Source organism: Mesitornis unicolor, unplaced genomic scaffold, assembly GCF_000695765.1.
Source record: "Mesitornis unicolor isolate BGI_N332 unplaced genomic scaffold, ASM69576v1 scaffold6739, whole genome shotgun sequence".
Classification (NCBI taxonomy): domain Eukaryota; kingdom Metazoa; phylum Chordata; class Aves; order Mesitornithiformes; family Mesitornithidae; genus Mesitornis; species Mesitornis unicolor.
In genome coordinates, this window is record NW_010205130.1 from 43,469 (window position 1) to 67,825 (window position 24,357).

At 38.0% G+C, this 24,357-nt stretch overlaps 2 protein-coding genes across 3 annotated transcripts in view; one reads left to right on the plus strand and one right to left on the minus strand.

The window, feature by feature from the left end:
• VSNL1 (visinin-like 1) overlaps window positions 1-7,838 on the plus strand; it is a 47,143-nt gene extending 39,305 nt beyond the window's left edge. The window contains exons 2-3 of one of the 2 annotated variants that reach the window (XM_010191272.1): window positions 5,722-5,937; window positions 6,817-7,838. In XM_010191272.1, the coding sequence (XP_010189574.1) occupies window positions 5,722-5,937; window positions 6,817-7,014 (414 nt within the window). In that variant the 3' untranslated portion in view covers window positions 7,015-7,838. The remainder of the gene's footprint in view (window positions 1-5,721; window positions 5,938-6,816) is intronic. The other variant, XM_010191273.1, reaches the window with a different exon arrangement.
• A 3,641-nt stretch (window positions 7,839-11,479) lies between these two features.
• The window catches only part of SMC6 (structural maintenance of chromosomes 6), a 28,889-nt gene continuing 16,011 nt past the window's right edge, over window positions 11,480-24,357 (minus strand). Inside the window, exons 17-26 of the mRNA XM_010191271.1 lie at window positions 23,525-23,660; window positions 22,774-22,854; window positions 21,011-21,181; window positions 19,945-20,082; window positions 19,046-19,191; window positions 18,221-18,346; window positions 16,713-16,818; window positions 15,255-15,407; window positions 13,459-13,556; window positions 11,480-11,588 (exon numbers count right to left, since the gene is read on the minus strand). Coding sequence (XP_010189573.1) covers window positions 11,480-11,588; window positions 13,459-13,556; window positions 15,255-15,407; window positions 16,713-16,818; window positions 18,221-18,346; window positions 19,046-19,191; window positions 19,945-20,082; window positions 21,011-21,181; window positions 22,774-22,854; window positions 23,525-23,660 — 1,264 coding nt within the window. The remainder of the gene's footprint in view (window positions 11,589-13,458; window positions 13,557-15,254; window positions 15,408-16,712; window positions 16,819-18,220; window positions 18,347-19,045; window positions 19,192-19,944; window positions 20,083-21,010; window positions 21,182-22,773; window positions 22,855-23,524; window positions 23,661-24,357) is intronic.

A 24,357-nucleotide genomic window follows, 5' to 3' on the forward strand; every position in this document is an offset into this window, starting at 1 on the left:
ATCCTTATTCGGCCTTGCTCTGTCCCTGGCTCCCTCCCCACTGCTCCCCACCATCCTTGGGGGCATGCTCCCCACCAGCCCTCTCTGCTCCAGTGCTGGGCATGGAGGCAGCTCCCAACTTTCCACATCATTTCACTGGCATTACTCCGGAGAACAGAGATGAGACATAACATGAATAAGAGGGGCACATTATGCCCTCTCCATTCTTAATCCACACATCCTCAGGAAATCTTGGAAACATGTCTTTATCCATTTTAAAGGTGTATCTGTCCTGACCTGTGCTTGAGCTGTGTAGTCCCAGGGCAGTCATATCTCTTCCAGAAGAAGGAGAAATGTACTGGCTGTGGCTTCTTGTACCGCTGTGGTTATGGTCTTGTTACATTAGTTTTCGGTTTTGGACAGAGAGGTGCTGGCAGGCACAGGCCTTAACACATGAAGTGCAAGAGTACTGTACATTATAGTAAGTTACAATTATTTTTTCTAAAGGAGATAATTGAAAAGTATTCTTTCTTCTTATCTTCTCAATTCCTGCATTTGTACTGCTGGCAGGAGCCCAGAGCTTCATCCTCTTGAAAAACTTGTGAGCAGCAACCTGCTCAGCAGTCATCACAAGCATCCCCCACAGGGACCAAAATACCACTGCAGCTTTATCTCATGGAGAAGATAACCACAGCATTCATGTACTGGAGTTTCAGACTGACTTAATGCTGTGGCTCTGCAGAGTGGGAGACCAGATCTGATTCATGCTGTAGGAAGCTGGGGATTAAACCTCAAGTTTGAACTTAGTCCCTTTACAAAAAATACACTTCAAAGGGCTTCTCACTTCAAGGATCTGTAAGACAAGGGAGCTTGCCCAGCAGCTATCAGCACCTGGGTTCTAATTTAAGGATGGCAGACTAGACAAAGCAAAATTTTATTATAAATTATAATAATGTGATAAGGCTAAAGGACATAAATCAGAATATTTACTACACAGTGTAAGTGCTATAGCAACTACTTATTAATTGGCATTTACTAGATCTAGAACAATAACTAAAGCATTATTTTAAAGCTAGCTTAATTACTGAATAGGGATTGACTTTACTTAGTCTACTTGACAACCGTGAGTAGCCCCCTTTTACTCAACATTTAAGGAGTTCCTCCTCCTCACCAGCTCAAGAGGGAGAATGATCAAACTCACCTCGTGGGGGAAATTTGTATGAATCCCACCTGATCAAGAATAGGACAGAGCTTTTATAGAATAAATGGATTGACTGTCAGTTGTTTGTTGCTGAGCCAAACCTCCTTGTTGAGCAATCCTAAGCAATTCTAGCTTAGCAAAATGTTCTTATCTCATTAGAATACTGTCTCCTTTTTATCAGTCTTCTATTTTTTCTCTGCCTGGTTCCAGCTGGTCCAGGGTGTTTTCCAGTACCAAGGCACAACATGACCTCCTAGCATATCTGGTAGTTTTCTTTCAGCAGAGAGCACACAGAGTGGGGCAAGTGTTGAGTCTTCTCCCCCACTGAAGCAGAGCATCCTGATACAGCTATAGAAGATACACATAAGAGCTTCTGCAAGCAGCCAACCTTCCTGAGTCTCAAAGTGCTCACCTTCTCTACGTACAAAAGTCAACTGGGTGACTGGCAAACTTACTTAAGAGAGGAAATCCTAACAAAGTAGGTAAAAAGAGTGACTCCTTCCTAAAGTGTAACAGAAACAAGCGTACAAGGTTTTTGCCATGGGAGCCAGCTGCTAGGCTTGTTTGCACGTGATGGCCTCCAACGGTGCTTGTGCTGCTCCTTGCACTGGCTGTGTTTTGCTCATCCCTCTTTGCTGCCTCAGCCCTCAGCAGAGCATGGTGGTGCTGACCCTCAGATGGGGTGTCTCAGCTCCTGGGGGAACTGACAGCTGCTTCTTCCATCTTCTCCCAGCCCAGGATATAGAAGTCCCACACCACTCCCTGATCGCCCACCTCCTGTTCTGCGGTCTAGCTCCTACCTCAGTGCTGGAAGCTGTGACCTTGCATCAGTGACTACTCTAATTCAGTTTTCTCCAGAATTGTCTGTGAAGAGCATCTCTGCAAAGATTCTAGAAGCATCTGCAGCCTAGCAGATGAATATTTCTAGATATTTGATATTTTCCCCACAACCTAAGTTATGTACAATTTGTTGATGCTATTTGCTAGATATTCGTATTCTGGGACCCTTTGAACGCCCTCTCAGGTATAGGAAAAGCATCCAAAAACACCCTGGGAGCCAAGAACCTGCAAGACAGTCATCTTCTCCAAGATTTAGAAGCAGAACAAGGGGGACTTTTTTTCCTGTTCCCTTTTCCTGTCCTAATTGGTAGTTGTCTGTAGAGTGAACACTTTCTTCACACACCAGGATGTTGACTTGACTGGTCAAAAAAAGCACAGACAGGCAAGAGAAGCAGAAAGAAAAGAATGACTGGTGTTTGGTCACACATAGAAATGACTGCTGCAAAAAGCCTGGGCAGGTATAGTTTGTTTTGATTTTTGGATGTAAAGGGTAAAGCAGGAGACAGTGCTGGCATGTAAAGTGAGAGTGCAGAGGAAGCTGAAGAGCCCACAGAAAATCGCAGTTGTGTTTCTGTACTTGTTCCTGAAGCATTCACTGAGATCACACCAGATCATGATACGGGGCAGATTAAACTACCCTCATACCCCCGACCAAAACCGGTTGTCTGTCTTCCTGTGATCCCTGTCTCCCTTTGCCACATGGCTCTGCCTGGTCTTAAAGTAGTTAAAAATGTGTGTTTATGAGAAAAAAAAACCACCTTTACATCTTGCTAAGGCCTCAATGTATTTTAGTAGTCAAATAATGTTTTACCAGAGCTGGCTTCTTTAGCTCTGTAATTGGTTTGGTTTTCATTTACTTCATTTCTTATTTATGAATCATTTCAAAACAGGCCAATGGAAGTATTCAGGTAGGCTTTTAAACAAGTTTTGACAATGTTTTTTAGTTGTTCTGAGCTAAAAATAACACAAATCAGCAGGTACAGACTGGAGAAGAATGCCTTGAGTCCCTAAAGGACCTTTTACTGCATTTGCTCCCTAGAGGGAGGCAAAGAGAAGCAAAAAAAATAAAAAAAAAAGCCATCAATTCCATTTGTTCACGTTTCTTGGCTGTAAATGCCATGGCTTAGCTCTGAGCAGTGCCACTGCCTTCCTCACCTCAGAAGAGAAAAACTCATTGTCTTGTCTTTGATGGAAAAAATTCAGACAGATCCTTTTCTCCCTGCTACGTGAGGTTAATGGTATGACTGGCACCAGAGGTGGGCCCAGCTTGCTTATGCTCCTCTTAATGGGAGACTGAATGATACATTCATGTTTCCCTGAGAGTCATATTGGTCTTTGGCATCTTCAGCCACTCACCCCTCCTCATCTTCCTCTCTAATTTGGTTGTTTTCTTGGTTTTGTTTTAAAATTTCTACGTGAGCGTCTTCATTGTAGTTGAGAATTGCTTGAAAGAGTCCAGCGCAGAGCCACAAAGATGATGGAGGGAGCAGAGCATCTCCCTTATGAGGAGCAGCTGAAGGAGCTGGGTCTCTCTCGCTTGGAGAAGAGGAGACTGAGGGGTGACCTCATTCATGGTTATAAATTTGTAAAGGGCGAGTATCAGGAGGAAGGAGCCAGGCTCTTCTCTGTGATAGCCAATGATAGGACAAGGGGCAATGGGAGCAAGCTGGAGCACAGGCGATCCAAGCTGAACATAAGGGCAAACTTTTTTACTGTGAGGGTGACAGAGCACTGGCCCAGGCTGCCCAGAGAGGTTGTGGGGTCTCCTTCTCTGGAGACATTCAAAACCCACCTGGACGTGTTCCTGTGTGACCTGGTCTGGGTGATCCAGCTCCAGCAGGGGGGTTGGACTGGGTAATTTTTCGAGGTCCCTTCCAACTCCTAACATTCTGTGTGATTCTATACAATTCTTTGGTCCCAGGAGTACATTTGTACCATGTCTCAGTGTGGATCATAGGAGAAAGCACCTGAATGTATTGTTTTTCTCTAGACAGTGAAAAGGAGGATCCCATTTCCCTTTGGCTCCTTGCCTTTCCGTTACAGAGAAGGGGTGTACAAGCAGCAGCTAGCTGCTGACCCATACACAGTCACATGAGAAAACAGCAGCTTTAACCCTGGTATTCACACCATGTTCAAGTATCTTCTTAAAATGATACTTGGGGAGAGAGAAGGGCATATTTGGTACCTCTTCTGGAATGATACAGTGATTTGCATCCCTTTTTGGGGGTAATTGAAAACAGGGCAATATTCTGAATGGATGGAGGTGGGCAAAATTTAACCCTGCTTCTCTCTTTTGAGGGCAAGAGGGAGATTTTATGACTTAGTGCCACTGAGCTAGAGAAGCAGCTGTATCATGCCTCTTCAGCAATGCAAAGCTTATCCAGAACTTTGTCTGTAAAGCTGGCATCAGGGAAAACTGTGAGTGTAAAGGGAGCTTTGAAGTTAGGACCCCCTTGGCAATGCAGTGGCTCCTGACGTGACCTGCATGGCCACATAATGAAAGCAGCCAGCTGCACACTAAGCTGTGCATTTTTAGGGCAAGACACAGCATCCAAATGGTCATTTAACTCCCTCAAAGGAAAAGCAGGAAAAGGCTTGCCATGTTCCACATCTGTATTTATCTGACAATCAGTAGCACCCACTTCTGTGTATGCTGTGAGATCCTGACAAAACCTGTGTGTGGTGTTCACGAGCTTTCCCAGCTGAGCACAGCACATGACAGTCTGCAGGGAAAGCTCTGGGTGGGGACATGGAAAACTGTAAAATGCAGATCCGCTTCCTTGGCTGCCACTGGAGTCTGTCCTTCAAATTAAGTTATTAAAATGCAATACTTAGCAGGAATTTAAATTTTAAAATATGCAAAAGGAGATGGCTCTCAGATTGAGAGTAATGCATGTTTATATTTTAGGAGCATGAAAACCTCCATGAAATTGTGCTGTGAATATAAAAGCAAACATTATCTGTGTACAGTTCCTGCACTGCAATGGGTCTTCAGTGCTGGTTTAAAACTCCCATTCTTAAGAGGGCTATGTTTTCTTGAGTCTGGACCACAGAAAGAAAACTACTGTCTCAAATGTCTTAAATCATACATTTCCCAAGGGAAAAAATGTCAGCTGAAAACCTACGTGTTATAGTCATTTAAAATATTTTGCAAAGCCACGGTCAGTTGCAGTGTTCACTGATAATGGGTATTAAACATGGAAAGCATTGCTCTGTATTGTTTAACTCAATCCCCGTTGGTTGGCAGAAGAGAACATATGTTCATGGGGTTTTTTTGCCATGTGCGGATTATATTTTTTTAAATAAATGATGTTATATAACAAGAAGCCCACACATCTACTTGGTTGCAACATATCAAGGGCCACTTACTCCCAGGCAGAACAAATACTGTTAAAATGCACCTTGGTTGCAGAGAATATTACGTATCATCTCCCATTTGCACTCAACTTCATTTCAAGGTTCAGCTAGTTAATTTAGTGTTAAATATATTTGTAGTGTAGTTTGCGATAAGTTAAGAGATTTTTGCAGAAATAAGTTTTTAGTAACGATTGCACTGTAACAGTTACAGAAGCTTACCTTGCGGATCTCCAGCTTCACGCAAAGCCCACCAGCAACTCTTTGCCAATGCCTCCCTTCAGTATTTTGCAGGCAAGTACATATGTGCATGTACATACATGCATATTTATTATTTTATTTTGCAGTTCTTTCCATATGGAGATGCTTCAAAGTTTGCCCAGCACGCCTTCCGAACCTTTGATAAAAACGGGGACGGGACCATCGACTTCAGAGAGTTCATTTGCGCGCTGTCCATCACCTCACGGGGCAGCTTTGAGCAGAAGCTGAACTGGGCCTTCAACATGTACGACCTGGATGGTGATGGTAAAATTACAAGAGTGGAAATGCTGGAAATTATAGAGGTGAGATCAATGGGACTCTCAAAAATAACGTGTCTGAGCACTAGGAAAGTTTGATTACTTGCTCACATTCCCTTTAGATTTTAAGCACACAAGAGGCTGTACTGTGTCACTAAAAGCTTATGTTGCGTACATTCGTTCTGTACTCTACCTAACTGCTGCAAGCACACTAACATTTTAATAGATGTAATCTTTGAGAATTGCAGACTACCTATGTGCATATAAGCTTTTAAATATCAAGTTTTTGGGTTTTTTTGTAACGACTGGATTAACCATAAGACCAGCACAGCGAAGGATTTACAAAGCCCGTCTCAAAATCACTTGACACCCACGAAATTCCTGGTTTGTAGCTCAAGTAGCTGAAACTTCACTGGAGGTTTAACTTTGGATGATTACAGAAATTTACAGCCTAGAACAGGAAGGATGAATTTACCTCCTTTGTCATCTGTGGGCTACTAGCCACAGCGGTTATTAGCACATTGTGCTCACACGTATACACAGAAAGCTATTAAGAGTTGATGACTTCTAAAAGTGATTATTCAGAACTGATGCGAATTATTTCCATGTAGCAACAAAAAGCCAAATGAACAGTAGATCCAGAGAATAGGTTACAGCAGTTTTGCACTGTGAAACAGAAAGCCAAAGAAATTCATTCCAGGATGCAAAATGTAACCACCGAAACAAATCTAAAACTGAAGAAAGTAAAACACATTCTCGCTTTTTTTAAGTATATGGACAGCTGATTCTCAGAGAAAAAAAAAAACAAAACAAACAAATAATCTTTAGGGAAATTGACAATCATTTAATCTTTCCAGAATTCGATGACATCAAACAATCAGGTTAATTCATACGCTGACTCTTCTCTTCGCTTTCTTTCCAAAGGCCATCTACAAAATGGTGGGCACTGTGATAATGATGAAGATGAATGAGGATGGTCTGACGCCTGAGCAGCGGGTAGACAAGATCTTCAGCAAGATGGATAAGAACAAAGACGACCAGATCACACTGGATGAATTCAAAGAAGCTGCAAAGAGTGATCCCTCCATCGTATTACTCCTGCAGTGTGACATTCAAAAATGAGCTCGTGTACAACGCGTCATAGACTGCACAGAAGTTTTATGTTCCATTCAGTTTGCAGCTATTTCCACACACACAAAAATTTGCTTGGACTACCTATAAATGGACTTGCTTCTTGTGTTTGAAACACTTGTGTGCATGAGAATGTCATTTGCTAAAGAAATTTAAAGGTATATATTATAAAAATAAACTGCCACAACGTGATGTGTGCAATGTCATTTCATAACAACCCTATTCCTCTGAAGCCTGTGCAGCAGTCCTGTGCTGCAGTGAATTATATTATTTATTGTTCATGTTTTACTGATGCTAGCTCTGTGTCTCCTAGACTGAGTAATGTTAGTGACACTGAATTCCCATGGTAATGTTAACTGTTTATTATAAATCATGTCACCATTCTGCTGTAAAGTAGTACTGGACAGACAGAGGGGAAGAGTTCCTCAACTCTTGAGTCTGATCCACACATGTGCTTGTATTGTCAGTGGATATAAATGTACTTCATTTGCATGCCTTTTAGGTTTGCCTTAATTCTTACCTCATTTGCATCCCTTCAATCTGGAAAGAGCTATGTCAGAGGAATGCAGTATAAAAAAAATCCTGCTAAACTGATCCCTTTAATTAAAAATATATATAAATATATATAATGTTTAAAATATTGTTTTATTGGAAGTTTAAAGGTTTTATTGGAAGTGTATTGATCTTTGCCTGAATTTTCAAAAGCTTCCACAGAGGTTGCAATATATATGTCCCAAAATAAATTTATAACATTTGACCTTTTCCCCTAATTCTTATTTCATGTCTTCAGCATGGTTATATATAAAAAAGTTCAGTCTCTTTAAATATGTCACTGTACTACTGAGAAATATATATTTCATTATGAAAGCATGAAGAAAACTTCTTTGCACTCACTCAACAAGTCGTATTATATGCAACCAAAAGTTGTAGTTCTTGTATTGACCAGCAGAGCAGCTGTTTATTCTCCAGGATGCTGAATGCTAAGATTTAACACTATTCCTACGAGACCTGTGCTTACGTAGCTTTGGAAGCGAGCTGGAAGTCAAATACAGTTTATTTGCTTGGCCTAAACTTGGTCTTCTAATGTTTTTCCCTCCTGAAGTAAGAGTCTTTCCTCTTACCATGTGACACAAAACTGCACTGGGTTCAATATAAAGACACATTGTTAGAAATCACTACTGATAAATTAACCATAAAGGATGAGGACTGAGAAGGGACAGCGAAGAGACCCACCTTCCTCCTCAATTCTATGTGCAGCAACTTACCTCTATACTGTGGCAAGCACCGGTTCTGCACAGCCCTGGGAAAGCGCTGAGAACCGGCAGAAACTGCAACTGAACTTTTTCCTACACCACATTTCCCAGTTGCTTTAAACAATTCATTGCTTGCAAGATTACAAAAAAACCCCGCATCTGAACATCTTGCAACTGCACGTTTGATATTTCTTCTTTACCTTGTGAAGACACAAGACAGTAGTCTTAATAGCTAAAAATCAAACAATAAAACATGACACAAACCAAATCATTCGCTGAGGTTTCAAATTTAAAAAGTGAAGCTTATCTTAAAATTGAGGAGGAAAAAAACCAAACCAAACCAAACAAGTTTCACACTTTGCTAACAAACACAGGGGCGGGAGGACACAGAATCAATGGCTGCCCCAACCACAGCCATCCTCTCTTATTTGTTCCTTTGTATTTCAAACAGCAAAAGGCAGAAATTTCAAATACGTTTTTTAATACCAGAATTTTACTCAGACTACACAGGTCTTGGCAAATTCGAGAGTGGTATACTTTGTACATTTGCTGTAACTTAAAAATAAAAGACACATTCTGAAAACATTACATACTTCTGAGAATGATATGCCCATCATTTCCACTCAGGCTTAAATTACTAGTTGTAGAAAAGATGTTGACTATTCCTAGGAATTTATGCCTCTTTGGATTACATAGAGATATTAGAGAAGCAGTACCTCATTCTACATTTCCCTGCACCTCGTATTTATGTAGCTGGACAAGCTCCATTTACTTTAATGCAGCATTAAGCAATGCACTGCCATCCAAAATGGCCAACAGATCAAACACAGCCACAAAAGGTAACATCTGCACTGCAATCTTCTCTCTAGGTAGCTTGTATAATAAACTCTGTATTTAAACTGTCAAGAATAAGACAGTTTTGAGACCTTAGTAGGATCACTGCAAAAATAACAGCATCCAAGCAAGTGCTTCAGTATTTTTTTATTCAGAACTAATGCTCTATCATTAAAACAGTTGCTCATAATAATTACACAGTCAGGCACACATTTTCACCAAGTACAGTGGTAGATCAGAATAAATACATTGATTTGAAACGAAGACCAGAACTGTTGCCAACTGCTCCAATATTTCAAGTAAGTCTATAGAAAACTCGGGAGAAAGCTGGAGTATTAGCTCAGTAGGAACACGATAATTTTCCTTAAGCTCTTTTCTCTGCACAACTCAGTATAATAGTGAAGATAAATACTTTTCTCTCTCCCGCCTCTGCACTCTTGCTTTATTTAATTTTTTTTGGATGCTGAAGAAAATCAGGAGGAAATCCTATCATTTCATATTGCTAGAGGGTCTGAAACATAACCTAGTTTCATCATAAAAGTCGAGTCAAACTGAACACGTGGTTCATGAGCACGTAGCAGTATCCAGGACTCCCAGTACAAACAAGCTGGGATTGTGTTCCAGACAAGTTTTGCCAAATATACACTTTGTATGGTTTTTCCCACCGCATCCAGTATTTTCACATAATCCTAAACAAATTCTGAGTAACTTTAGTATATATTCCATCAAAACAAAGGATAATGGAACTGTTTAGTTAGGTAGGGAGCTCCAGAGGTCTCTTGTCCAAACCCCTGCTTGAAGGAGGTGCAGCAGCCTCTCCAGCCCCCAAAAGCCTCCAAGGATGGAGGTTCCAGAGTCTGTCAGGACAGCGTGCTCAAATGTCTCCTCTCCTCACTGTGCACAATCCCTGCCCCCAGTTTATCCAGCCAGAACCTCCCCACTTCAAACATCTAATGCCTTTAAAACACCAAACTTGATTTCTACACTTAAAATGCACTAGAACTGCAGGTAGCTGTCTCAGTGTGTTTCCTTCAATTCTCAGCTATCTTCCGTATTTCAGAGATACCTACATGTTTAATACATGCTTGTGTGAAAAGTAAACATTAAAGAATGCAAAACACTGTGCAGCAGCTGAAAACAAATTTGGCAAGTCAAGTTAAAACTTACACAGTAATGAGTTTTTACTGAGGAATTGCTATTCGGTAAACAACTGCGGAACTGTTCTCTGAATAGCTTCAGTGGCTTTTGTATCCCCATAATGTCAAAACAAACAAGAAAGTATGCCTGCTGTCTGAAGTCTAAAAAGTGATGGTTTTTGAAGAGCTCCCAACAGTTTCAAGTTCCAGGAGAAAGGAGAAGAACAGAAGAGGAAAACAAGTTAACTTTTTGGGGGCAGTTTGAAAAATCTGGTTCTTCTTTCTGCTTCTTATCCCAAATAAATGCATGTTTTATTTAAATAAAGCAAGTTATTGTATTTTAACTACTCTAATATAGTCTCAAGGAAGGAGAGGTGGCAGGGACACCCAACAAAAGACAGGCGTGTCATGTTTTAGAAAAGTTACTGTATCATTTCCCAGAACTCTTATTTCAGTTCATTCCTCTATACGGGAAGGACTTTGATGACTTTAGGTTACTGTGATTCAATGAGTATCTACAGTCTTAATCCATAACTGCAAACTCAGACTGTGCAAGAACTTGGTTTATTGGAATTAAGAATCTTAAGTTTATAAAGTCACAATTTGCCAGGTTTCGTAAGCTCATATCCAAAGAAACTCAGGCTCTTCCCCATAAACTTCTTAGGGGTAAATAAAAACATTTTTTTCTCCCCAGAGAATATACTGTAAATAAATCCTTCACCTCTCTAATTACAAAAATACACACTATAAGCACTCAGTTTATAATCATGTTCAGCTGCTGCGGCTCCACAGGAAAAAAATGAAACATTTGTTTTACTGCATGTATTAATTAGCACATGTTTAAGAAATAAAGCAGAGCTTTAAATTTTTAACTTAATGCTAATTTTAAGAGTGTAGAGACATTAAAACATTACTACAAGTATCAATTCTCACTGTTTATTAAAATATTACTCCATAGTTATACAAAATATATTTTATATTTTCCAGAAGAAAAAAACAGAACTGATAAAAAAAATTCTATTAGTTGGTAGTTAAAAGTATCAACTGAACATTCAGGGTTTTCAAAACTGTGCTTATTCTCCATCTATACACATACAGTAATTCCTCAAACACACAACAAAACCTCTTCTTTTCCTGAGAGTATCTAACAAAAGAGCCTGTATCAGTAAGTAGTAACTTTACATCATTACACATTTATCCCCAATAGTATGTTATAGTCACATGCAGAGATACTTATTGATCTTGCTCTTTGTCATTCCTGTTTTGGAAATTCAATGTCCTTTGGCCTCTTTCAGGGTCTTGCATTCGAAGGATCCGAATACGCGAACTCGTAGGCAGAGTGCTAAAAATAAAGCATGCATCATTTAAACAGTGTTTTCTTCTCCACAAATTTCAGTATTTCCATTTGATTCTTTCCATTACGTATTTGCCTTTAAACAGCTCCATCTTTTTTTGACAATTTTAAAAAACAGGAGCATGGGGTGAAGTTCTGGCGTCCCTGAACTGATACTGGAGCCAGACCTTGAGGTAAAGGCAATGATGAATTTCAATCACGTGATGTCTAACAATCAGACCACCTTAATTAGAGAAAGGGTACTATTAGGAGAAACTCCAAATGAAATAATGATAGAATATGGTTCATATTTGCCTTACAGATCCTGAAGTGGCACACAATTTATACATTTATAATCACATACATCATACTAAGAATGAACAAAGTTACTAAACATGTATTTATATGGGCTTCTCCACTGATTATTCTAAGTTTATTTTTCCTCCATATTTTTCTTAATTAAATGTTTGCTGAACATGCAACATATAACAAAATTTAACTAAACCAAGCTGCACTTGAATTTAGACTTTTAAATAGTAACCATACAGAAAACCGCTGTATGTTTACTGAATACAGTTTCAGAAATTCCCACCCAAAGCATTTCCACTTAAACAACAGAATACCATTATTCTACTTGTTATAGATTTTAGTAAGGGAAGACTATTAAATCAACTTCATTTTGAAGACTGCTTAGTTGTCCTCCACAGGCTTCAGTGGTTACATTTGGCTAATAGAGAAAAGAGTTGGCTGTATACGGCTAGAGAGTGACTGTCCCCTTAAGCTGGGCATGGCTTTACCATGGAGGTTTTTAAAGAACTGTAGGCTACTAAATTTAAAAAAAAAAAAAAAAAGGCAAAAAAAACCAAACCAAAAAACCCACAAAAAACAAGGAGTAAGTTACCAGTTTCTAGATCAGTGACATTAAAAACAAAATCTCAAGTGACAAACATCTCAAAAGCACTGTAGTATTAATAGGAAAAATGCAGAGTCTTCTGTTAATTTTGGAAGGGAACAGGGAGATCACAGAATCACAGAATGTTAGGAGTTGGAAGGAACCTCGAAAGATCATCCAGTCCAACCCCCCTGCCAGAGCAGGATCACCTAAACTAGGTTGCAGAGGAACACGTCCAGGCAGGTTTTGAATGTCTCCAGAGAAGGAGACCCCACAACCTCTCTGGGCAGCCTGGGCCAGTGCTCTGTCACCCTCACAGTAAAAAAGTTTTTCCTCGTATTCAGATTGAACCTCCTATGTTCCAGCTTGCACCCATTGCCCCTTGTCCTGTCATTGGCTGTCACTGAGAAGAGCCTGGCTCCTTCCTCCTGACACTCGCCCTTTACAAGTTTATAACCATGAATGAGGTCACCCCTCAGTCTCCTCCAAGCTAAAGAGACCCAGCTCCCTCAGCCGCTCCTCATAAGGGAGATGCTCCACTCCCTCCATCATCTTTGTGGCTCTGCACTGGACTCTTTCAAGCAATTCCCTGTCCTTCTTGAACTGAGTGGCCCAGAACTGAACACAATATTCCAGATGCGGTCTTAGCAGGGCAGAGTAGAGGGGAAAAGGTAGAGATAAAGAGATAAAGGTCTAAAAGCTACCAGAAGCCTACAGTACACAATAAAACATTTTAAAGTGCTGTTCTACTTCAGATAAACAGATTCAAGTCCTACTGAACTACCATATTGAGACATTATGTAAGGAAGAGTGAAAAACCTGCTAAATTTCCAGAACCATCAGTAATGATCTGCTTAATTGCTGATGTTCTACTGCTACAAACAGCAAAGTTTCTTCCTCCTTGTATTTACTGTTTTCAAGTAATACTCCTTGCAATATTACTTCCTTGTAATTCTTGTACCAGTATACATAACACAACAGTATTACCTCATGCTTTGTGGAGTGAGCAAAATGAACTGCCGATAATGCTGAGAGTCGGCCACCTTAAGAATCATATCCATTGCAATTCTTCTGTTAACCATGTCCTAAAGACAAAAGATTTAGCAGGTAGCGATACTGATCATATACTTCACTGGCCTATTATTGCACACATTAGGACAAATGCCTAAGAATAAATTAATTACAAAATATCTTAACAGAAAAACTTACCAGAATTAATTCATACACAGTAAGGCTTAGCTAAAGAAAAGTTTAATAAAAACTAAGCTGGAGAAACATTAGGGTTAAATTCTAAAAGCTATAAACTACAGTCTGTAAAATTCTTTAACTCTACTTTTTAGTATACACACACACACCCCCCCCAGAAAGCTTCTATCAGAACAATCACATACCTCTAATCATTCTGTTTTTCTATCAGCTTTGATATACATGTAATGCTTTTTATTTTCTTGGTATGCTGAGATAAACTACATTCTAATAGAATAATCTAAGCTGCAAAATCCTACCTCAAAATTACCTGAAAGGGCTAAATGAAACCTAAGATATTATATAGCTTGTTTTCATTATGATTATTATTATTACCATTTTGAACACAACCTTACGCTTTAGGCTAACTGAAAAGGATGTGTTAAGTATTAGCAGGGGTTAAACACAGCTCTGCTTCTGTACATGTTACCCCTTCTCCCTGCAAATATGCTGATGGAGTCCTCTTGTGGTGGGTCTCCAGGATTACACCAAAACTAACCTCAGAATGTGGAGAGACAGTAAAGTTGCACTTACTGGTACCACAGTGGAAAGACAAATTGTGTGTAGTTATCTATGGAATAGATGACATGGAAGTGCTCTGCAGGGCCTACGGTTCTGAGTATTCACCCTTTTCTGGACAGACGTAAAAACTTCTGCACAACTCACTTGTAAATGAGGACCTAAATTTTGGAAGTCTGCTGAAAAATAACCACCTTAAATGCATACTTTCCTTTTTGAAATTATTTATATACAAAGTATATTATGTTTTGCTCCCTCTAGGTCTGTGTATCCCAGTAAATAAGTCACTGATGGTGGAGGGAGACTGAAAACTAAATTAAGTAATCCAGTATCAAGTCTTTGCCCCACAGAGCTAATTATCGTCTCAAACCAAACCACACTGCATATTAATAAGGAGGAAATAAAATAAAAATATATTTAAAAAGTGGTTAACCACCTATCCAGGGAAGCTGTACACAAAGATGAAGTTTATCAGTTTTAGCTGATTATTATTTACTGATCATTATTCTGCACGTCAGCATTTTGGAAAGATGCCACTAGGTGAAGTATAAAACACATTTCTGAGTAGCAACAGTGAACTCAATGGCTGCACTTGCTCTGATCTCAAAATTGGTAGAAGCCAAAGCACATGCTAAACCCAGAAATGTCACAGCAATATGCAGAGGCAACCTGTGACAAACACAGAAACAACTGCCTGGGGAACTAATAACAAGTTACGGTTTACGATTTTTGCACCTAACTAAGGTTTAAGCATGTAAAGTAACAGAGATGCTCATAGCTCCGGGTACCCACTTCAGAAACAGAACAAGCTTCAACAGACACTAAGCAAAGTGAACAAGATCCTAAGAAATTTTGTTTTCAGGTTTTGAGTTTAGTTGGCTGGTTTTGTTGTTTGGTTTTTTCCCTCTTATGCACAGTTAACTATAGTGTTTTAAAATCTTAAATACAGTTAACAACTCAACTATTTAATTAATTTACACAAATCAGAATGGCAAATGTAGTTTAAGTTTAAACTATACCATGTAGACATCAAATTCATCCAAGCATCTGAAAGGAGATTCAGTAATGGACCACAGAGAAAGAATAAAACAAACTGTTGAGAAGGACCGTTCACCCCCTGATAAGGATCTCACGTCATTAAGGGAACTTCTGTCTTCCTCTCGAGGCTGAACCTTGAAATAAAAATATTCAAGCCATTTTTAAACCTGAGGTGAGGACTTACTAACAGAAACAATTTCAACAGCAAACACATTACAGGTGAACAGACAGAGATCACTCTAGAATGATTTCATGCACTTCACTGCCCCTGCCATCCCACAACAGGATGGCTACTCACCACTTAAGAACACGTTTCTAGGATTGCCGCAACTTTTTCCATCACAGTCAAATACATTGATGAGACTGAATGACTGCCAGTGTTTTCTTATTCAATTCTCTATTTTTAATAGCTATTAAACAATGTTTAATAAATGCCAACCACTTTTGTTCTATTACAGTAACATCCAGTGGTTACCAGCTACAACAGAAAGGCAGGTAATTGATTTACAGCAGGAGTTCAAAGGAGGAAATACTCCAGTTTCGTTACTGGAATACATGAGACAGTGAACAGTCCTTTGGTTCCACTGATTATGATGACACCTTGTGGCAGGCACTCCTGCTTTAAGACTAAACTTAAGCATTTTCTCCTGTTACCCTTAACAAGCTAAAGCAAGAAAATAAAAGTTATTTTGGAGTGGGGTCTTTGGAGGTTTTTTTGGGGGCAGTCCTTTTTTTTTAAATTTACCTTCCTTGACTAAATATAGATGTCTTGTATGAGAAACATCAAACATCAGATATAATAATTAAAAAAAAAGTATCCTGATAAAGCCAGGTAATGATTTGATGTTTAACAGCTTAAGTTCAAGCTCTTCAGATACATATCCTTTACCTATTTAATTAGGACTGTATCAACATGTATTAATGTTGTCACTACACATTTTTCCTCTCAATTCCTAAAACTGAAGTCTCCCACAGAAACAAAATTAAATACCCTCATGATAAAAACTTTTGGGGTGGTACGTTAAAAGATACGAACTTACAGAATACACAGAAAAAACAAAATACTGAAGCTTTCAGCCATAAAGTGTTGTTTAAATAACAAATATAGCCATTATACAATCACACAAAGAACAGCAAACCGAAACAGGAATTAATAATTTTGAAAGACTGACTATGACGACTGGCTAATGAATTTTTATCTTCAGCATAAGAGTCCAAATTTATTCCTTGTAATCCAGCAACTTGCCCATATAAGGTGGTAATACGGTTTTTGTTCTTGCTTGTTTTCAATAACATCCTAGAATTTACCATATCACATTTTGGAGTAAGAAGAACAGTTTATTCTGTCCTTTGCAATACAAGTTCTAGAAGCCGTTATTAAAAAATAAAATATTTTCATTACATATTACGATAATTAAAGTAATAGAAAAATAACTTACTGTTATTGAAAGTGTCTCATTCCTGTGATCAAAAAGTATTTTTCCACAGCAAGCTCGAATACGTAAGAAATTGTCAAAGGACAGTTTGCATCGTAAAGAAAGGTTCCTTAAATCAGTTAAATCAAGAAAACAAACATTAGGTCAGTTTTAACATGCATGAAAAAAGTTACAACACACTTTTATCAACAGCTCCACATCCATCATTCTTAAATATTAAGCCCTGCCCCATTAATAACATTTCCCAAATCAATTATGTTCTTGAGCGGTTGACAGTCAGTAGTGGACATATTGGAGAGAATCACTGACACAAAGTAACAAGGTAAGAAAACCAGAGGCATAGGCTTTGAATCTTCTGGAAGTCTGTTTCAATGCACTTGGAAGCTCTGTACACCTTTCTTCCACCACTTTTATTACAGAAAATGAACACATTCCACTTCTTTCCTATCCAGTTTAGGACTGCACAGTAAGGACAGTAAAGAATTTACACTGAGTCTGCTAGACTCCAGGAATGAAACAGTACTGAATATTAATTCCCCCCCTTCCCTCACAATTCTACCATTAGACAATACATCAGTTTCTTCAAGAACAAACTATGGTTCTTTAGCACATCTTAACATGGGACTCATACTCAAACTTGGGCACTACAGAACAAGATGCAGTTTGACATATTTGGGCACCATAAAGCAAGCTTCAGATTCTGCAGGTAAATCTGACCCATGAGCATTTCTAGACTTACACCTGGCAAAAACTGGGATCCTCTTGATCGTCAGTATTTGTCAGGATCACACTGGCACTCCCTCCAAATCCCAGATTAAAAAGTACAAAAAGCAGAGCCAGCACAGATATCCCTCAAATTCTGCTGAAGGGAATGATAAATGATAAAGGACTGCACTGGAAAATGGACCGTCAGTCCTTCTGAAGGCAGGCCACCACAAAACCTTCATTGATAGGTATAGGATACTATGGGACTGAAGCAAGGAGGAAGGGGTGTGCTCCCAGTACAGACATCCCATGACAGAAGAAACTGTCAAATTGCAGAATCTGAATAAAGATCTTGACATTTTTCCCAGCACAGGTGCTTAGCTCACAATTAAATTATGTAAGCACAGCACCACTGATTATACTTGATGAAAATGAGTGGCAATGCAGATGATTTCAATGCTAGTATGTTGCTGACATTTTACCGGCCCAAACCAGCAGTGAAACACTGATACAGAACTGCCTTGGATTAAGTCAGCTTAGTTGAAGCCTTTAGCATGAAGCAAAATAGAGCCTCCACTGATCATGTTGTTTTTCCAGCTATCAGTCCAGGCTGCTTTTAAACTGTCAGGCATGACAGTATTGGAACTGAGAGCAAGGTTATGTTAGAAAGACTACTGTGAATACCACCTTAAAGATACCTCATTCTCACAGGTCTGCTCTACAATTGTCACCCTGAAATATTGGCACATGCTTACACCTACATATTACTTTATCCAAAACCTGAAATTACAGTAAAATTAACTCACCTTAAGAACTGTGAATATGTTTTGAATCTCTGTGTCATTATTTCTTCCAGCAGCACAATGAATTTATTTAAATTCTTTACTTTACTGTTTGCATCCTCGTATCTTTCCTTTGCATCATGAAATTGCCTGTTTTAATTAACAGAAAGTCTAGGATCAACACACATTACATTAAACCCAAGCTATTGCTGTACATGCTGAAAATCAATTTGACAATCAAAACATTCAAATAAAAACTCTTTCTTGTGAGGATATATGTTAAAACTAAAAGCATTTGATGAGTCAGGTGAGACACTGTTCACAGATGTAAAATGGTCCAAAGTCAAAATTTTACTTCTCTAAGTCTTTTGAAATGAAACTCTCATACCAAGGAGAATGAATGACTGGGCTCTCCATGCTCAAGAATATCCAAGGTGAGTGAATCCCTGAGGCTTTGACTGCAGTGTATTTCAAGTAGTAGCCTGACTTCTGCATTAGTTATTCAAACTAGAAGTATGCTTAATGCTAACTGATTCCTAAAACAACGGTGGGTTATGTTCCCACCACATAGCTGTAATCAGGATACCTCTAAACACTAAGAGTGTATCTGATTATTAGCAACTTCAAATATAAAGAACAGGCACTGTTCAAAAATCACTAGAGGGCAGTTCAACACTCCTAAATCTGTTCAGTACTGGTTGACTCAATCAGCACAGCATGTTTCCATACCTTCATACACAGTTAAGTACTAAAACAAACATAAATGCATTGTGAGTCAGTAAGAAAACTCTTCTTTCCCTTATCTTTTCCATCTCACCTGAACTACTTGAGACATTAAAGATGACTTACTGTACTATTTCTTCTCTGTTTCCATGACGATCAGTTTCTGAATTTATTATTTCTCTCAAGCGATTCATTTCTGCATCAAGACTCTTAACAGTTCTGCTGACCTCTATGCGCTCTGAGTAGATTTGCCGAGCTTGTGCAATTTTTTCCTAAAGCAATGTTTGAAACACAATCATTACATTTTTAACAAATCTGTTTAGTACTCATAATAAATATTTTGTGCTACTGAAAAATATGGTCTTCAAGCAAGACCAATGTTTTTGTATCATTCTCTGCGTACTTATTACAGCAAGATCAGTTATAGTTAACCACTTTACTAATATTTATAGGTAGGTAGTTATTTCAGTGCTAAGAACTGTATCCATCTGAGATCTTTAAAAAGTTCAGTTATTTAGGTAATGCAGATAAATTAGGAACCAAATTCACCATATTTAAATATGACAGTCTTCCAAAAGTCTTTGTGGATGTGATTTCAGAGTTAGTTAAAAAAGGTTGATTAGTTAGGTCTTCAAAAGATCAGGTATGAGATCTGTACAAGGAAAAACCTAGCATCCAAAAAACACAAACAGTATTATTTAATTGAACTCAAACCACAGATTTTAAGGTTAGCTCATTTTAATCTTTTCATTGCAAAACACAGAAGAGTCCTAGATGGATAACCCCTAACTTGCCTGTCAAGCCAGCAATGGTGCTCTGCCACACAAAAAGAGGCCTAAATTCATTTACACAAAATTATTTCTACTCGATTTAGATGAAGTCAGCTTAAGACATAGCTGAGAGAATACTCAGTGTAGCTGTGTATTAATATGGTCTGTATGTTGTACACGAGCAATGATTTCTTATTAATTATTAAAAAGGTCATGACCATCTAACTTCAATAAAGAAACCAACCCCGCACCTACCTCTAATTGTTTTTCTCTGGCAGCTAGTAATTCCTTATGTCTTTTTATGCAAGCCAAGTGTTCTTTCTGTTTGTCTTCATAGTGCTGCAAACGGCGTTTACTGTTTTCCAATTCTGAGTCAGCTTGGTTTAACTCATCCTGTTTGGAATAAATCAAGACATGGTAAGTGAGCCGTCTGGGGTAGATTCCTAAGCATCTCTCTAATGTTTACTGACTTATCACAGGTAATTATGTTGTTTCTAACACTGTGTAATTTGTTTAGCTTTCAGTAAGACTACTCCTTCTGAAGTCCAGGAGCTTTAACAGCAATTTATCAGAAGGTCTATACTCAATTCTGACAAGGACATAATAGATGCTTTTAATGTTTTTAGGAATCACATCTTGAGAAGATGCTGCAATCTTTGAAAAAAAGCCATTCTTTCTCCTAAACCTCCAAAAATAACATTTTTTTTGTACACTACATTCTAGCCAGAACTGTGTGCCTGTGTAACATCAGCCAGAACTGCACTTCTACGTGAAACATCAGTGTCTTGTCGTACCTGTAACATGATATAGACTATAGCAACTTCTATACTATGTAAGCGTTCATACAGTTGAAGTATCATATCTTTCCAGAGAAGCAAAGAGGTATAAAGAATGACATAAATTAGAAGACCATTTTCTTCCTCATCCCTGTCAACTAGATGGCTTATCTTAAAAAAAAAACCAAAAAGTAAAAAACAACCCCCCCCCAAAAAAAAACAACAAAAAAAATTAAAAAGCCACCAAAACCCAAAATAACAAGCATGAAAACCAACCATCAGCAACCAAAATGGATGGTCTTACAAACTCCTTAAACATAAAACTCCATAGTAACTACACTTATTCAACACCAACTTCAAAATACTGCCATGCTTAATTTCTTGACATGCTCGAGATGGAATGCTCTACTTCCATTGTCATAAGCAGACCTTAAACGTATCAGGAAGTAGTACACTCTTTTGTCCTGCCTCCTCTTAACCTCACTCCCTTTGCGCCACAAAGGGAACAAAATTTATTTTTCTTTCTTTAAAGACATTATTGCTACCTTAATTGGACCAGCGATTTCTTCTACTTGATGAATTTTTTCTTTCATTTCTTCAGATTTTTTTTCAGCTACCTGAAGAATATTTTTCAGTTCTTCCACTTTTCTGCTTTGTTGCTGCATGTCTTCTTTTACAGATTCCATCTTACTCTTATTTTCTTCAGCTTCATCTTCCTGTCAAAATATTAAAATGAAGAATAATAAAAGGAGACACGTGTTTGCAAATTACTGTACAAGGTTTTTATTTTATTATTGCTATCAGGGTACATGATTACATGCAATACTCTGTAACTCTAATAAGAATACAAACATCTCTAGTTCTAACTAAAGTCCAAAAGAAGAGACTGACAGATCTTATAGGAAACCACTAAACCAAATAGCAGAAGAAAAAGTGGAATTTCCCAATTATCTGACTGAAAATGAAGGGGACTTTATTTGGGAGTTGTGATGAAAAGACTAGAGGGGCTAGGATTTTGTGAAGACTTAGCCATGCTAATATTTTACTAAAGTAATATTTTAAACAAAAGAACAAAGTACCTTCTCTCTGGATCTGTGACAGCATATATACATTCAGTATACAAAGGAATACAGGGAAGAGTAAGTGGGTATTATAATACCATTCCTAATAAAGTATCATAGAAAGCAAAGGTAAAAATTTTTATGTTCAAAAAGCAAGTGTCCAGTAATTTTTAAGCAGGAAAATATTCTCTTACAAAAAAGTAACAGAGTATTTTTCCATCTCATCAAAAGGACAAAGAATGTACTTTGTTTTAAACTAAGAGAACTAGACTACCTGAAACAGAGAAACCTGACAAGACCTTATAGAATCTGCCCTAATCCTTTATTTTTTGAGTAAATTTTGAATTGTTTACTTACATGCACACTGACAGAATACTGAAAAAGCGCGAGTTTGCGTCAACATCAGAAGTGACAAAAAATAAAAAAAAAGTTCTGGCCAACTTGGCGTCTCATTGATCCCAGATATAGCAGTGGGAAAACTGGCATGGATTTTAACTGAAACAACTGTAGTCAGGATTATTATTAACATCTATCAGTACGATTGTCAGAATTTAAATCTTGGCCATTCATACATCAGCTCATTCCAGAATAGTAGCTGAAACTCATGACCACCAACATACAAATCCCAATAGATTATCAAACTTTTTTTTTTCTGTTCTTAAACTACTATCCGTACATTTTAAGAACACATGGACAATAACAAGAACTTTGAAGGAACCATCATACTACCATGATCCTTCCCTAGGGCAATATATGAACTTTAAAAATTCTGCATGGTGGAGCTACCGCAAAGCAAGAAACTATGGGTTCAGTGCAAAGTGGCAGTGGTGTGGCATAAATTACGCTCCAGAGTAGCCTTTACCTACTCTTTGATGATGCCACTTCTTACCTCCAAACCTACTGCACCTTTTTTCCCTAACTCTCCCAGAGTTTACAGCACTGCAGGTCTGGAATAAGGAAAGAAAATGCAGGATTATCCCTTTACAACACCACCTTGCCTGCCATGAACCTGCAGTGCTACTGGTTTGAAAAAGGGCAGAAGGTAAAAAAAAAAGGAAAAGAAAAACGCAAACAAAAACTCACTAAAAATAAAGTCATGCCACTGCCATAATTGTATACATTCTTCACTATTTATCCAATTTGTACAGTAGTTGAAAATCTACAGTATTTGCTTATTTCAAAACACTGCTAACATTAAAATACATTATTTCATATCCTTATTAGACAATTTTATAATCTATTCTTACCAATGTACGGATATCCACTGACTGGTGTTCTTCCATATTTTCCAGATCTGCTATTTCTGCATTTGTTGTTCTTATTTTTAACTGAAAAGAAAAAAGAGAATAAATATTCCTAAGATTATCTAAAGACACAAGTGAACACTTGTTCATTTAACTCAACACAGAAAGCAAGATACTTGGTCTTCTAGTTTCCTTAGTGCATACAAAATACAGAACTCTTCCTACTCTACCTATGGAATCCAGTCTTCTACGATGTAACCTCTTCTGAAAGTCACATGCACTTCAAATCATTATTGTATTTCCATTAAACACAACAATTGAATGAAATATATATTACTTTTCCTTCAAATATTTATCTTCAGCAATTTGAGTAGACATGCCAGGTTTTTTCCCAGTTCTTATTTGTCATTTACTGAATATGACCTTTTATGTAGCATGTATTATCTTACACTACCTAACTGTAACATCATTGGCCACCACAAATGCATGCAACAACTTCCTTTAAGAAATTTGTTAAATTTAGCACAGGAGGAGGGAAAAAAAGATACCATCATACAGAAACAACGGTGTATGCTAAGATTGATGTAGCCTTTATCGTTCTGCCCTAACTGATGAAAACATACTACAAAAGCAAACAACAAAAGTAAGGATAAACATTAAAAACTATCATCTACTCCAAATATATTGCTGAAGTCAAAAAGTAATAGGGAAAGACTGACCAATTTCTAAAAATTAGCACTGTAGCTATTTTTACCTGTAGGCCTTTCTGGTGTCGTCGATGGCCATGCAGATGATCTTCATTCTGCCTAATCTCATTTTCAACAGAACGCAGACGTTGCTGAGATGCTGCCAACTGTGCCTTTTTGTTTTCAACTTCTTTCTCCAAGTGACTTTAAAAACAAAGTGATACTGAGTTATTATATACTGTACAGATATTATTTATTACACACACACAGAAACAAAAATTAAATGCATGACAAGTCAAAGGGTAAAAAAGCACTTCCCTAAAAAAACCCAAATGAAGTAACAAAAAAAAAACCCCACAAAACTTAAGTTTGTTATGCATTGAATAGTTTTAACAATCAATGAAGAAACACCAAAGCTCTACCGCAGAACTCATAGTTAATGGCCAGTATACGGCTGTTTGATGGTGCTAGTTCAATGCCTAGCAGATAAACCATTTGTGTAATTTGAACTACCTGTAACCTGTTAGCAATTTTCACAAACAGGTCAAATGTCTGAACTGAACAGTGGTGTTACTTATAAAAATACTACTGCTTCTTGAGAGAAAAGAAGTGAAAGATAGCAAAACTCTGATAGTGTCTTTCACCCCTGCAAAAAAAAGGGAAAGCTTTACTAATATTACAGTCAAAAATAAATCTTAATGTAAGTGTTTAATCCAACTTTTGTTACAGATGCATGAAACGGACTCATTAAACACTGATTCTGGGATCAGGCTTAATATATTGCATGTACTATTCCAGATAAATGTGTCACTGTTTTAGGCTAAGTTCTGAAGGGCGGAGGGGGGAGATGGGAAGACATTTTTCCTTTTTAACCGGCCTACATCATTCCTCCATAGCAATA